Source organism: Lotus japonicus, chromosome 4, assembly GCF_012489685.1.
Source record: "Lotus japonicus ecotype B-129 chromosome 4, LjGifu_v1.2".
NCBI lineage: Eukaryota > Viridiplantae > Streptophyta > Magnoliopsida > Fabales > Fabaceae > Lotus > Lotus japonicus.
The window spans coordinates 82,894,068-82,909,355 of NC_080044.1; the positions used below are offsets into that span (position 1 = coordinate 82,894,068).

At 34.6% G+C, this 15,288-nt stretch overlaps 4 protein-coding genes across 5 annotated transcripts; 3 read left to right on the forward strand and 1 right to left on the reverse strand.

Moving 5' to 3' along the window:
- Nucleotides 1–765: 765 nt before the first annotated feature.
- Nucleotides 766–4,036, reverse strand: LOC130713562 (adagio protein 3). Its single transcript, XM_057563334.1, has 2 exons — nt 3,617–4,036; nt 766–2,681 (listed from the first exon to the last, which is right to left on the reverse strand). The coding sequence occupies exons 1-2, from the start codon at nt 3,952–3,954 to the stop codon at nt 1,088–1,090; spliced, it is 1,932 nt and encodes a 643-aa protein (XP_057419317.1). The 5' UTR covers nt 3,955–4,036; the 3' UTR covers nt 766–1,087.
- Nucleotides 4,037–6,774: 2,738 nt separating this feature from the next.
- On the forward strand, nt 6,775–8,713 carry LOC130715840 (H/ACA ribonucleoprotein complex subunit 3-like protein). 2 transcript variants are annotated; one of them, XM_057565971.1, is made up of 4 exons: nt 6,775–6,905; nt 6,999–7,071; nt 7,289–7,331; nt 8,421–8,713. In XM_057565971.1, exons 2-4 carry the CDS (start codon nt 7,018–7,020, stop codon nt 8,516–8,518), a joined length of 195 nt encoding a protein of 64 aa, XP_057421954.1. In that variant the 5' UTR covers nt 6,775–6,905; nt 6,999–7,017; the 3' UTR covers nt 8,519–8,713. The 2 variants fall into 2 exon arrangements, with proteins under 2 accessions (XP_057421954.1, XP_057421955.1); XM_057565972.1 differs by having other exon boundaries at nt 6,883–6,916.
- Nucleotides 8,714–10,430: 1,717 nt separating this feature from the next.
- LOC130713468 (two-component response regulator ARR14-like) lies at nt 10,431–12,660 on the forward strand. Its single transcript, XM_057563233.1, has 5 exons — nt 10,431–10,554; nt 10,662–10,814; nt 11,018–11,398; nt 11,498–11,574; nt 12,061–12,660. The coding sequence occupies exons 1-5, from the start codon at nt 10,431–10,433 to the stop codon at nt 12,658–12,660; spliced, it is 1,335 nt and encodes a 444-aa protein (XP_057419216.1).
- A 1,220-nt stretch (nt 12,661–13,880) lies between these two features.
- Nucleotides 13,881–15,096, forward strand: LOC130712118 (general transcription and DNA repair factor IIH subunit TFB5). Its single transcript, XM_057561958.1, has 3 exons — nt 13,881–14,041; nt 14,228–14,284; nt 14,685–15,096. Exons 2-3 carry the CDS (start codon nt 14,250–14,252, stop codon nt 14,860–14,862), a joined length of 213 nt encoding a protein of 70 aa, XP_057417941.1. The 5' UTR covers nt 13,881–14,041; nt 14,228–14,249; the 3' UTR covers nt 14,863–15,096.
- Nucleotides 15,097–15,288: the final 192 nt, after the last annotated feature.

Sequence of the window (15,288 nt, forward strand, 5' to 3'; positions counted from 1 at the left end):
TAATTGAAAAGGACCAAATTTATGACGTAGATAAATTATAAGAATGTTTAAAAAGTAAAAAGTGCCTCGTCAAAAAATTAACAACACAAATATGTAATAATATGACAAAGATCTGCAAAAGAAATGATGTCCTCAACAATCCAAAAAATTGAGAAATGCACATTTCCACCTACTTGTGCTAAAATTCTGTTATATCAACTATGCTAAAAGCTTAAGTAAAAGAGTTCGTCATCAACTAAATATCTCAAAATTTGCCATAAAAGAGGGTCTGAAATCACTTGGTCATATAGGTTCTAACAATAAAATTACATAACATTATTGGAAAATATGACAGTTGAAACTAGCAGCAAGACATCAGTTTACTAAACATCACTAAATACCACGGCCAGATTTCTAGACATTAACAACCTTCTACTATTTGTACTCAAGTTTAAATATTTCTTAACTTTCCAATTGTAGTTTTAATTCTCAAATGTCATTTTGGATGTGTCAGGCACACTCCAAAACACATTAGCGAAGAAACTTCATATTATAACGTGATTTTGAGAGCTAATGTGAATTTCAAACATGACATGCATTCTGTCTCTTCCTAGTTCCTACCTTATGTTTCTCCTTTGTTTTTTTTGTGGTTAGCTGAGTTTAACATTATTGCACTTTGTGCAAGTTCAAGTTAGATTTTCGTATCAGAGTTTATTTCAAAATAATATTAATAAAAGAAATAATTATTATAGAAGTAAATTGTAAAAGGAGGAGGAGAGGACCATATAGCAACCAAGAACTCTTTGATGTACAAAGGTGCCATAGATCATTCAATAACCCTGGTGGTAATACACAACATCACATAACAGTCATAGAAAATAGTTCAGTAAACAAAACCAAACTGCTAAAGGCAGAAAGAACCAAACCCAAATAAAACCTCTTTTTTGTTGTTGAAAAAGAAAAAAATAAACCCTCATCGTGTAAACAAAACAAAATATTGTCTTCTTGAGAGTAAGGTGTTTGGTATGAACTCATAAGAAGCCACATAATCACTTCTGAAGAGATGTTACAAAGCGTAATGGTGCTTTGGATAGTGTGTTCACTGCCTTCACAGGTCGCTCGCTAAGCACAACTCATGCAACTCATTGAGCACCCATTCCTCTCCGGTATGTCCCCCCAACACCAACACCCTAGTCCCTCCAACCACACAAGTGCTATGACCCCAAGCAAACTTAGGAGGTTGCCCTGGAACATTGAGGATCCTCCATGATGGTTTCTCTTCAGAAGGGTCCAACAGAAACAGCTGAGATGGTGAGTGAAGACCAGCAATGGACCCTCCAAATATGATGATCCTCCCACAAGGCATGCTCACAGCAACATGATCCAATCTAGGAGGAGGAACATCAGGATTTTGACTCGCCAATCCGCTGAATTCATTGCAATCTAGTTGCCTCCATTGCGGTTTCTCATCTTCCAAATCAATTGTGTAAGCCTCACCTGATCTCAATCTCAAGTGTCCACTCTTTGCAAGTCCACCAAACATGAGAATCTTGGTCCTCCCGTAGACCGAGAGAGAGTGCCCCAACCGCGATGGAGGAGACCACGAGGTCGGAATTTCTCTCCATATTGGATTATCTTTTGCGAGGTCGAGTAAATATGTGTCGCTGAGAAGCACCCCGGAATCGGTGCAGCCGCCAGAGACGACCAATTTGGAGCCTTCAATTGTGCAAGAGCTGTGCCAGGATCTTGGGAGCGGGGGTGCTCCGCCGCAGACTTCCGTCCATGTCGGCTGCTGAGCATCCAAATCAAGCACAAACACATCATTCAGCAATCCTTTCCTACCACATCCACCGAAAACCACCAACCAAGAACCGTTCAAGCACGAGAGTGTGTGGCCCCATCTCCCCGGCGGGGATGATTTAACGCTGACCCTCCGCCATTCTGGATTTTTAGAATCAAGATTAAGAACAAAAGTGTCGGCCATTGGCTGCATATCCACTCCTTCACCGCCAAACAAAACAAGTCGGTTTCCCGCTGCGCAAGCACTGAAATTGCAGCGGGAAGGCTCCACCGCGCCTCCAACTGTGAATTTTCTCCAAGAAACAGCCTCAAGGGTAGTGAGTTCTCGAGTCAGACGACCCCATCCTAGCTTCTTGGTCATCAGCTCCAATGTACCTGTAACTTCTTTGCCCCAAGCATTTTGACATACCATCTTCCTAACATGCTCATTCTTTGTTAGCTGCCGGATCCGCCTGCAAACAGAACCAATTGATGCAACGTCCCTCGGTGTCAAGCGCGACAAAATATTGTGAGCCAGGACTTCATCAGAAAGCTGAAGAATGCCACACATATCTTGGTGTTGGCTGTACACTGATTGTCCACTCTGAGAACAATATTTACCAGCCATGTCCAAATCTTGATTGCAAGTCTCTCTGAAAACCGGATATGAGACGCAGTTCAGATCTATATTCGCCTCGGAAAATATTTGGATGCCTATTACATGTGTCACAGTTCCATCATCATCATGAATTGGTGCAAGTCTCAGCCTGTTCACTAAAGGAGTACCATCCTTCCTGAAATTCAGAAGTTCACCTTGGAACTCAATACCTTCCTCAAGACATCTTCTAATCTCAGCCACAACAACAGGATCCACCAAAGGGTGCCGCCTCTGAGCTCGAGGATCCCGGTACTGTAAGAACCGACTGAAACAAAAGAAATTTCAAAGCAACTATAAGAAAATAACTCAAATCAGTATATCTAAAGAAACCTATGGTAATTAAAGGAATTGGATAAAGGATTCCCCAAAAGAAACACTAGGAACTGATAGCATGCTTTGTATCAAATTTTCTTTTATCAAAATCAATGCTGGCACGCAGAAGCTAACACGCAAAAGCAAAGCTTCTGCCCGGAGTTAATTTTGACTTTAGATTCGATTGTAGATGGATTTTGAACATGCACGACTAGGATCAAGTAAAACCAAAAGGGATTCTCAATGTCTAGATTCCCTATCATTGACACACTGAAAGTCACAACTTTAACCAGAGTTGTCCTCCGATCAAAATCTTACTCAGAGGCAGTTAATCACAATCATAAACAGATTATGAACCCCAAATCATAAAACTCTCATGGTCAATTTTTTTTTTTTTTTAAATCAAACCTAAAAAAACATTATATACTAACCAGAAATCATAGACACTGTAACAAGCACTAATTGGAAGTACTAAGCAGATCACATTTTCCATAAAGAAACTTAATTTGGTAAGATCATAAAAATTGAGAAAGTGGAGGTTCATGACAATATCAAAGGAGAACAAAATAACATTTATTTTCCCATAAAATGAATGTTAGGGTCATCAAAATTGTACAGAATTGAGTGAAAATGTGGTTGGCAAAATGCTCCAACTTGGCATAGATCTGAATGAATGGAATCAATTCATTGAATTTCACCGTTTAAAACAAGGGATCAAGTTTGAGGATTATGTCGGTTTCAACACAGATCAAAACTCAAATCATGCAAAGCAGAAAACTTTATCCAAATTCCAACCTTAATTCCACAAAAAATAGAAACCCCAGATTTCATTTTCCCGTGAACTCACTCAAACAAGGGAGAGAAGAAGAAAAATATATCATTTCTCACCAGTTCCGACCAAGAGCTTCATCAGCACGATACCCAGTGGAGGTTTCAAAGACCTTGTTGACATAGATGATGGGAAAATCAGGTTCAAGAGCATCAGCCACAACAAAAGAGGTTGGTGTTGTTGGGTAGAAGAAGAGTCCTGGTTGAAGTGGAAGCTCACTTTCCTCAGCTTCCCCTGCAACAACAACAACACCATCATCATCATCAACAACTTGGTCTTGTTCTTCATTCTTCTTCATCTTCCTCATGCATTTGAGCCTCTTCCCTGAGCTGTTGTGATTGTGAAGCTCATCTTCATCTTCCTTGTTTTTGTTCTTATTCTCCTTTGCCATCGCCATAGCTTCCTGCAACTTCAAGACTTGCCGACCAACAATCTCTGCCTCTCTCTTCTGCACAAGCTACTTCTGTTCTCTGGCAATTATAAGGATGTTGGAGTTTTGTGACGTAAATATCCTTCTTACAACCATAAATTGCCAACGAACCTGATAGGTGTTACAAATATCTTGCGTTCTTTATTCGAACAAAATATCTAGTTTACTTCCTTTATTTATTTATATCCATAATTTCTTTTTAAGAGAGTTTTTTTTTTTTGAAATGGATTTTTAAGAGAGTTGATAGTGAGAGAAAAACTAATATGTTGCATTTATTATTTATTGAAAATAAATGAATTTTTAATTAATAATTATGTTGTGAAAAATTAATGTAACAATACACGATTTGAAAACTAAGGTTTTAAATTTAACTTGGAACTTTGGGAGATCATTTGAGTTCTTTTCTTATCACGATTTTCTTCTTTCATGTTTCACCCATGTTGAACCTTGCAAATCTTTTTCCATCCTCTTCCTCTAAGTTCAAATTATTTTTCTTCTATTAATTTATATTATTTTAGGTACCACATATTAATTTGCCTTAAGGTACCACAATGAGCACCAAAGATTGTTTGAGTTCAAGAAGAAAATAAAAATAAAACCAATAGGTAGTTGGTACAAATGACACATGCTTAATATTTTTCTAAGTGATGTCTTTGGTTTTAGTCTTGTGGACCGCTAGAAGAGTTAATCACACCATAATATGAATGTTTTTAGTTCGAACAAGATTGCCTCCAAAATACCTATAAAAGTACTTTTTCTGAACCCAAGTTTTTAGGGTTAAAAACTGATCACTTTTATTTATTATGTATCTAAAATAGAATAATACACAAATAAGGATGAAACATCTAAAAATGGCAATAGAAAGAGGGATGGCAGTATGGTAATTTGAAGGGAAATTTAAAGGTGGATTGGAAGAAGAAAGGAGTCAAAGACGTAGAGAGCATGTGTTGGATATTTATTTCGAGAGAAAATATCTGCAAGTGAATTCCACCACGTCATCGGAAATGGAAAACAAGATATTTTTGTGGTTCGGCGTGGCGGGTAATGACAGCCATTCTAGTTTAGTTATCGTGGTTTTCTGTGTGAACAACTGAATGTCAAACAAAAACACACACACCATCATTAGATTTGGTTACGATGTCACATTTCGTGTCCAAATATCGTACATGACATGTCACATATTGGATTCATATCATAGTCACATTTCGTGGCCAAATATCATGCATGACATGTCACATATTGGATTCATATCAATATCACACTCCCCTCAAACCATTTCCCTTTCGTGCTGAATAGCATGCTTCATTTAGTTTTTCAAAAGACCCATAAAAAGTTTAAGGTTTTTATTTGGTGAATATAAAAAGTAGATAAAAAGTAGTTTCTCATTTTTTTTTAAATTATGATTTTAGGAAAATGCTAAAGGGCACGAAGCCTCTCTCGTCGAATATGCACGACTCACGTGCTTGTCATGTGCTTTAACCTGGTGACTTCAAATTCAGTCTCTTTGATAGGGCCTTCACGATGTGGGACTTGTAAGATTCAGTAGGTAGAGATTTACTCCAGTCCCTCACATCCACTTTTCTTCCATGGTTTCTTAATTTTTTTTGTTTGTCTTCTTCAGCTTATGGACATCATTGTTTATGTATGTTTTCCATGGTTTGATCTCAATTGCAACTTGCAAGCCCAGATCTTCTCCAACGACGTGCTAGCTTGCAAATTTTTGAGATGATGGCATTAATAACATATGGGGAGAAACCAGTAATTGCAGTCAGAGTAATGGTAAAAAGAAGTAAAATTGCAGAAACGAACAAAGAAGAAGAGAGGGGAAAAGAGATAAGGATTGCAGTGGAGTTTGAACTCGCAGTGAACTACATCGCCAATTTTTCAGTTTTCCATCTCGCCGACGGAAGCATCCTTGTTGCCCACTACGTCCTCACTCTTGCTGCCGACAACTTCGCTGAGGTCGTTGTGATTCCGGAGGAGAATTGAATCGGAGTAGCCATTGGAGAAAGATACAGAGAGGCAAAAATAAAATTGCAGATTTTTAGGGATTTATGTTTTCAACTAATTGAATTTCTATTTTATTAAATTTAAACAAAATTTTATAAACAAGACTTCTCGTGCTTGCTCGTGCATTGAAGTCTCGTATCAAATAGCGGCACTCATGATTTTAAAATTTTACGATGCACAAACCTTTAATTACGTGAAAAGTGCATAAGTGACACTCATTCCTAATGAAGCTCATGCCTTGTGCATAAATAATTACACTGCATATTGGGTGAAATGTTGTGTAAATTCATGCTATGATGTAGGACATCATTTTCTTAACAAAAAATAAATAATAGAAGTACTGTGCATTCAAATATAATTTTTTTTTATACATTAGAAATATAAATTATTAATTTTTCTTCTTCTCAATCCATAATTCCATATGTCCCCAGGCTTCAGCTCATTTAGATGAATTATTTCACCAATTTTTTTACTGTTTTCCCTTGTAATTTCTTCCATTCTTTTGATGTATTGCTAAACTTTTTTACGTTACAATTGAGTGAAACTTGTGACCTATTTTACACTGTTGTGAATGACGAATCTATTCTATTATTTTTAATGTATGGTGAATTTGTTCTTGATTTAGTTGCTATTGATTGATTAATTGTCCTGAATGTCGACGAGTGTTTAGTGAGCATCAATTTGATATGACAAGACAACCTAATTCAAATAATTTAATCTCAAGTGATATACTTACTACAAGTACAAGCCCAACCCGTTAGTTCAGCCCGTTTAACCAATAGAGCGAAACGGGCGGGTTGAGTTGGTCCGACTCCGAGTATTGTTCGGGTCGTTCCCCAATTTAATTTGTTAAAATTAGGTTTTCGAAGTAGCTAGGGTTCTTCTTCACTGTGTTTTTTCAGAGTCAGGTTTGCTTCTGGTTCGCCACTGTATTTTTTCCTCACAGCTAGCTTATTGTTTTTCATCGGAATGAATAATTAATTTTGTTGTTTACTTGGCAGTGATAAGCTACTAGCAACCATGTATCTTCAGTTTTACATCAATGACAATGGTGACAAAGTTTACACCACTAAGGTAATCAATTAACCTTCTGATTGGGTAGTTGAAAGGGTGTATCTTCTAGCTCAGTTTTAACTAATGCTTCTTTGTTTTGTTCATTCTTATGAGTGTTAAAATTGTATCTTACATAACTGGTGATCAGTAATGAGTGAAAATTTGAGTTGAGTGGTGTTCTGGTAATTTTAAATTAAATGTTGTTGAGTGACACTTTTGCTGCTTTTTCCCCTTGCAGAAAGAGTCGCCGCTCGGAAATGCTACGCAATCTGCTCATCCTGGTAATTTAAGCTTCAGTTTTATTACTTTTATCCCTTGTGCGCTCTTTCAAATTGTTTTAACATGCATGTCAATGATAAAAAAAATGTTCTGTTTTTTGGTCCCCTGTTTGTTTTTCCTTGTGTTCTCGATCTTGGTCCTAAAATATATTGTGTTTTGTAGTATTATTCGTATTATCGATTTGAGTTTATTCTCTTGTTGTATTTTCCTCGTTATAGTACTTTGGTACTTGGATTGCACTTCCATTTCATATTTAAACACAAGTTTGCCTCGAGTGGCTGAGTCAATTTCAGCGTAAAATTCGAGCTTAATAACCTGTTTTATTGTTGCTGTTGTTGTCGTCAGTCTATCATCTTCCATTACATTACATTATTTTCAACTTGTTAGATTTGGAGATGATTACAAGTTTGATGTACATTACATCAGCATTTAGGTTGATTTACAACAACAGCAAAGGTTTTTCCACTAGGCGGAATGATCAATGATAGAGTTGGCTAAATGGATTAAACTGCACTGCATTAATCTATTTTGTAAATCATGTTTAAAGTTAAATCATTTAAATCTGAATCATTCTGAATGGATTGTTTTATGGTTTTCACTTTTATACTTAAACCCCCTGACCCCTTCTATATCTAATTATTGGATAACCCTTCATTTGATCTACCATCCTTATGGAAGCTTCTATAGGTCTTTTTGGGATTCTATTGTGGTTGATTAATTAATAACTTAAATCATGTGATGTTGAACTTGGTAGCTTAGTTTACACTTCTTTTTGTCTTTATTTGCTTACAAATGAGACAAAGGTTTGAGGTAAATTAGATTAACAAGTTCAAATGTGTTGATTTTCTTAATTGTGAGGTAATGGGTACTTCTTATCTTATTTCTTCTTTGTTGAAATAAATATCTTATTTAGATATTTATTATGAAGAATCAATTTTTGCACTCTCTTGACACCGGTGAAATTGTTACTGATGAAAGAACATGCTTTCCTTGTTTTGTCAACTCTAACATAGACATGTGAATATGATTTAGAATTCATGCTCCATTTTCTGTTGTTACTGGTGATTTTTCTTGGTTTTCCTGAACTGCAGCCCGGTTTTCACCTGATGACAAATACTCAAGGCAGAGAGTTCTTCTGAAGAAGCGATTTGGATTGCTACCAACCCAGCAGCCACCTCCTAAGTATTAAGCGGTGTACAAGTTCTAACTGTTAATGTGTTTGGATTCACTTCATATCGAATCTAAAATCATGTATCATGAAACTACAATATGTAGCTTTTGCCCTTTGACTTGCATTGGTTTGTGTGGCAAATTAGCATTCATTCCGTAATTAGCAGTGTTGTTGATCTGGTGCTGGTATTAAGAAATTGAATCAATTTTGCCATTTTTTGTCGGTTTGAACCAATTAGTCATAATCTTTCTCAAATATTAGAAAAGAAGTGTTGAAATTCACGGATGAATTCTGAGTTGACGTTTGCAGTTAAAAATAAAGCTGTTCAAAGTTAAATTTAGTTTAGATAAAAACTAGCTGTAATATGAAAAGAGTTTGAAAAAATAATAAATCGTATGAAAAAAAAGAAAGGATATAAAAAGAAAGAAGTAAAACCTGGAAAGAAAAAAACCCACTTACTTTTTACGTACTGCTATTTTTTTGTATCACAGGTATTATTCACGAGTTAATTTTGATAAGGGTATTTTCTTTAAATTTTGATTAGGCTTAAATATGTTTATAGTCCTTATAATATAGGAAGTAGAAGGTTTTGGTCCATATAATATAGGGAAATAGATGAAGCACAAAAATGAAGTACCAAAAAAAAAAAATAGAAATAGATGGTTTTGGGTCCCAACATTAGTTTTTGGTTTGAAATTCTAACTTTTAGAAATCACCATAATTTACCATGGTTTATTATTGTCATGCTTTTGGTCTTGGTGGAAAGGGACCCAAACAAGATTATGGTGATTCTTAAAAAAATTAGGGACTAAACTAAGGTGATTTCTAAAAATTAGGGACATATTGTACATATTTCCTCTCTTTTAAATAATTGAAAAAAAATACATAGTAATAATATTGACATTTGTTGCTTGTTGGGAAGCAAATTGCTTCACGAATAGGTGGCGAACCCGACAAAGATAAAATAATAATTGACTACATAAGTATGGTTTGATAATTGTTTCTCAAACAGGTGGTGACATCTGTCAAAGATAAAATAATAATTGACTACATAAATATAGTTTGACAACTGTTTCTTGAATAGGGGGCGATATCCGTTAAAGATAATAATAATTGACCACATAAATATGGTTTGACAAGTGTTTCTCAAATAGGTGGCAACATCTCTCAAAGATAAAATAAAAATTGACTACATAAATATGGTTTGACAACTGTTTCTCAAATAGGTGGTGACATCCCTTAAAGATAAAATAATAATTGACTACATAAATTTGGTTTTTAGAAAGAAAATAAAAATATCATCCTCATACATTTTGATAAATAAATTTCTTAAAAAGAACATTTTTTATATGACTATAATTTATTTCTAGACAGAATCGGATATTTAATCTTATCTTATTGTCAATTTGTTATTGAATACATAACTTATATATAGATATAATTCTAAATTTTAATCTGCAATTAATATTGATTTCAATTATTCAATTAATTAATTGTTTAAAAAAAATTCAATTAATTAGTTAATTTTTAATTCATTGTATTATCTCCAAGTTATGAGATGATAAGTATCATGACGGGCTGGCGGTGAGATATCCTGAGAAGAAAAAAAATTAATTATATTAATGATTGACTTTAGAAATATGTTTCTTGAAAAAAATAATAAATATGACCGTGATACATTGGCATAAATAAAATCCATAAAAAAGAAGCACTTATTTTAGATGACAATAAAATATGATATGGTATTCAATTAGATATTAAATGCTAGATTTTGTTGCGTTGTTTCCCTAATAACAAAAAATCTTTATTTATATATCTAGACAGGATCAGATATTTAGGTTTGAAATCTTTATTTATATATCTAAACCGTGTTTCAAGTTTTTCTTTTTTTCACTCTTCACCTCTCTTACCTTAGAATCTGTCTACGTTCATGGAGATGGAAGCCTATGCCAATGGAAATCAATTCCCTGCTGGTCTCAGAATTCTTGCTGTTGATGAAGACATCAATGTTCTTAATCTTATTGAGGAGATGTGCACTCAATGCCATTATCATGGTTAGTTAAGTTCTATATTCATCATACATATATATATATGTTATTCGAACTCTATGTGAAAATAAAGAGTTGTAATACTTCTTTTGTGATTATTTTTCATGCTCCAGTGACTCCATGCTCTGAAGCCAGAGTTGCATTGAGTCTCCTAAGGGAAAGAAATGTTCCTTTTGATTTGATACTAAGTGGTATTCGTATGCCGGACATGGATGGCTTTGAATTCCTTCAGCAAGTTACCAACGAGATTGATGTTCCTGTCATTAGTAAGTAACTAATTAAACTTTTCCTATTTTTTGGTTATCCTCTACTACAATCAATCTTATTCGAGTCAGAAACATTCATATCGTAATAGGGCTAGTTCAGCGGAACCTAAATCCTTGTTTTAGGAAAATAATATCACTTAATATTTCCTTTAATTCCTATGCAATTGTGAAATTGTAATGAGCGTGCTGTGATCTTCGTGCAGTGATGTCTATGCCTGAGGAATCTACAAAAAGTGTTGTCATGAGGGCTATTACAAATGGTGCTAGTGATTTTTTTATCAAGCCTTTGAGAGAGGAGCAATTCAGGACCATCTGGCAGCATGTTATGAGGAAAGCCTTTAAGGAAGAAAATATTACCAGCTTGGAAGAGTATGATAGGAAGAGAAGGGGTTCCGATTCTTCTGTTACTGATGAAGGTGTTGATGCTGATACTGCCACAAAAGAGAACGCTTCAACAAAAGAAGCTGTGGTTTATGAGTCAGAGATTAATGGCTACACACCCACACAGAAGAAGCGTCGTATAGTTTGGACTGCAGAACTGCATGAAAACTTCATGAGGGCTGTCACGCAACTCGGGCTTCATAGTATGTTTCTTTGTCTTTTTTTTTTTCTTTTCTTCATTTGTCGTCGCCGGCATCTCAGGGAGTGTGATAAGGCTTTTGTTGGTTGTTTTTTTTTTCCAGAGGCTGTGCCAAAGAAAATTCTTGAAGAGATGAATGTTCCTGATTTGACAAGAGAAAACGTTGCAAGCCATTTGCAGGTTTGCTTATGTATTCCTTAAATTGAATTTTCCATGGTTGCACACATATTGGTTACATGTTGTAGATAGATTTTCTTATGGTGAATCAAAACTCTTTTGGATTTCTGGTTTAGTGTTCCTCATAATTTACTTTACAATAAAGCATTTTAAAGTTATCTATCTATCTATCTATCTATCTATCTATCTATCTATCTATCTATCTATCTATATGTAATTTTCTTTTTTTTTTCAAAATCAAAATTTTGAATGATTCAATATGAAATGATTTAGCGTATTTTTGGATTTAAGGTTCAAAACCACAATGTACTAGAATTACGGTTTACAGAAGCAATGTGGTTTTGGTTTTGGCTTCACCATTGTTTTTAGGCATGTAGAAGCTTAAATGAAATTTAGGAATCAAGCATGTTGTCACTAAACACTTGAGTTTTGTGGTTCTAAACAGTAATTGAGATTATCATTAACAATGTTGAAATATTGATTTGGCAGAAATTTAGAAACTTTTTGAAGAGATCCAATGCAGAGGCACATCAACAGAATGGAATGTCCAACAAATTCAAACATGGTGGATACAATGGATTTGAAGCTTTGGTTGCTTCTGGCCATATTTCACTTGAAATGCTCTCAAACTTTCAATCTGAGGTCATGGGTTTCCCAAACAATGATAATGTGCAGATGAATAACACATTGCAGCATCAGCAAATTCAGCAGCAGACACTCATGCAAATTCATTCAATCAATGGTTTTCAATCTTCTCATACTCAAATCATTGGTTATAATAACAATGTGATTTTGCCTCAATCAAGTAACTTTTCTGGCATTGCTCAATTCCCCGTGGACAACAACAGAGGTAGAAACATTTACTTACCTACTCAACATCTTCAAAACACATCTTTGAAGAGATCTTCATCAGTGCCTATTATTACACAAGGTGTTCCATATGGTTCTTCTACATCTAGTCATGATTCACAAGTTGTTTCTTATGTTGCACCTGTTGAGAATAGCTGCACAGATATGAATACACTGAACCAGGATCCAAATTATTCTATGCCACTAGAGGATCTCCCACCCTCATCAGGATATCCATAGATCTTCTTATCAACATCTTCATGATCTTGAACCTTAGATTTACATTCATATCTCGTGGTTTATTGTAATTTTTTGGAACTTAGCTAAGTTTTCAGAATCATCATATATTCAATGACTTTTAAGTGTGCAATACATGTGTGAATTAATATGATTCCTAATCGCATCATGGATATGAATTGATTCAACAATTTGTTAGATTCTTTTCTTTCTTGTCCTTCTTTGTCTATTAATTCTCATTGAACAAATATAGAAGTCAACAACTCTAACCAAAGTCTTTACACTAGGTGGAGTCACTTACATAAAGAAGCACAATTGAATACTCCTTATTTAGTTATTTTTACTCACGTAAGAAATAGTAGTTTCATACTCTCATAAATCATAATCACTTATTTTCCGTTGTAACAAAAAAAAATCATAATCACTTGCTTAAGGAAATTGTCTGTATTCCGCGAATCCTAGTACATACTCCTCTATTTCAAGGCATATGACACCTGACTTTTATGCTAACTTTTTTTTTTAAAAAAAATTTATGATTTTTCTACAATATTTCTAATACACTCACATAACATGTTTACACATACATAAATTTAAATTATATTTTTTTATTAGAAAAAAGAGAATCAAACTAACTCATTTGATCATATAAGTTTCGATACAATATTTTTTCTTTTAATGAAAGTCGTCACCAGTTCATGAAACAGTTACATATATCTCTCAACAAATGTTTTTTCTCTAGATTTGAACTTATACTCTTATTCTTACATCTCTAGCTTGGTTACCACTAGACCAATACCTTTTTTTTTTTTTTTTTTACAAGAAAAAACTAGTCTATGACATCAAGGTAAAGCAATATAATAACATGCGACGGAGGAAGCCGCCAAACACATTGAGAAGAATTTTCTCTAGAAGCTTGTCTCGCCAAGAAGTTCGTTGCATTGTTCATCTCTCTCGCGACATAAGCAACCCGCCCTCCCAATTCCAACCCAACATACTCAACTGAAGCACATCAACCGCACTCCTACCATCAGACACACATATCACCTCTTCAAACCCAGATCCCAAGCGTGCTTACATTATTAGTTGATTCTATGAATTAAATATATTTCAAAAGTTATTAAGTAAAAACAGATTTTATGTGATATTTCTTTGAAGTAATATAAACAAGTGATTATAATGTAAATATAAAAAGAATATGTTCAGAAATAAAACTCTGTTAATTAATCTTAAAATGTAGAAAAAAAACTCTAGAACACTAGCAAGTAGGTCACGTGCAATATACTCGCGGTTCCACTCTGCTACTCTTCCTCCCTCAATAATTCTCCCACCGCCACCCATTCCGCCACCCTCCCACCGCCGTGACGAAACCAATTCCTCGTTACAGGTATCAATCTTATCCTTTGTTGGTGCTTTTCCGGTTGATAAAGCTTAATCTGCGTTCTGTATAATAATGTAATTGATAATCGTTCTGCATCTCATGGACAAACCCTAGTAAAACTTTCTCTTGTTATTTCTACATGATTTTAACCAGTTTCTATCTACTCACTTGTCTTGCTTACATTATTTTCAGGATATTTTCATAATACATCATCATGGTCAATGCCACTAAAGGAGTGTTTATTTCCTGGTAACACTACTTTTTTTCTTGCTGTTGTATAATTGAAGACTGCAATTTGCTGATTGCACAAACTATTTGTTTTTTAAAAGCTTTCAATCATCTATTTTGCAATTTTTAGAACTTGTACAATAATTTTAAAGCTTTAGAATACCCTTAATCAAATGTAGTATTAAAGTAAAGTAAAATAAATCCTTGCAAGTTTGTTTGCAATTTTGGAACTTGTACTATAATTTTAGATAATTTGTTCATTCTGGCTACATAACTTCTTGGTATAAGTTTTGGTTATTGGCATCTAATTTCTAGCAGTCAGAGTGAGTGAGCATGTTTTACTGTTGTTATTTTTGTTCTCTTTCAGTTCAATATAGCTTCTGTTGCCTGCATAATTGATTAGCGATGTTGCCTTGTGCAGTGACATACCTATGGCTCAGTATATCATCAACATGAATGCTTCAATGCCTGCATCTGACAAGTTCATTATACATATCTTGGATAATACCCACATGTTTGTTCAACCCCATGTCGAGCAAATGATACGAAGTCAAATGGCCAAGTTTAGAGAGGACAATACATATGTCAAGCCTAATTGATTCATGTGATGTTGATTATTAGTTGATTAAACCTGTTTCTTGTATCTGAATCTCATGCAAGGAAACTATGATGTATTAGTAAGAGATTTTAGCTGTTTTTATCACTTTAAGAATGACATGTGTTCTTGTGGGGATTATTGGTGGAACATTGTTTGTTCATACAATGAGTCCATGAGAGTTTAATCCACTGAGGGGCAATACTAATTTATAATTGAAAAAGGGTATGAAAGATTATGAGCGTGAATGCCAATACTTGTTTGCTCTCTGTATTGGAATTTGGAGGTCATTGATAATGGAGGAAGAGAAAGGTTCAGCTGCACATTCATTGACATTTGTGATATGTTTATCTAAGATTCCTAGTAACAGTAAGAACATTCTTTGAGAAAGAGTAGAAGATCCAATAAGAGAAATCAGGTTCAACCAGTA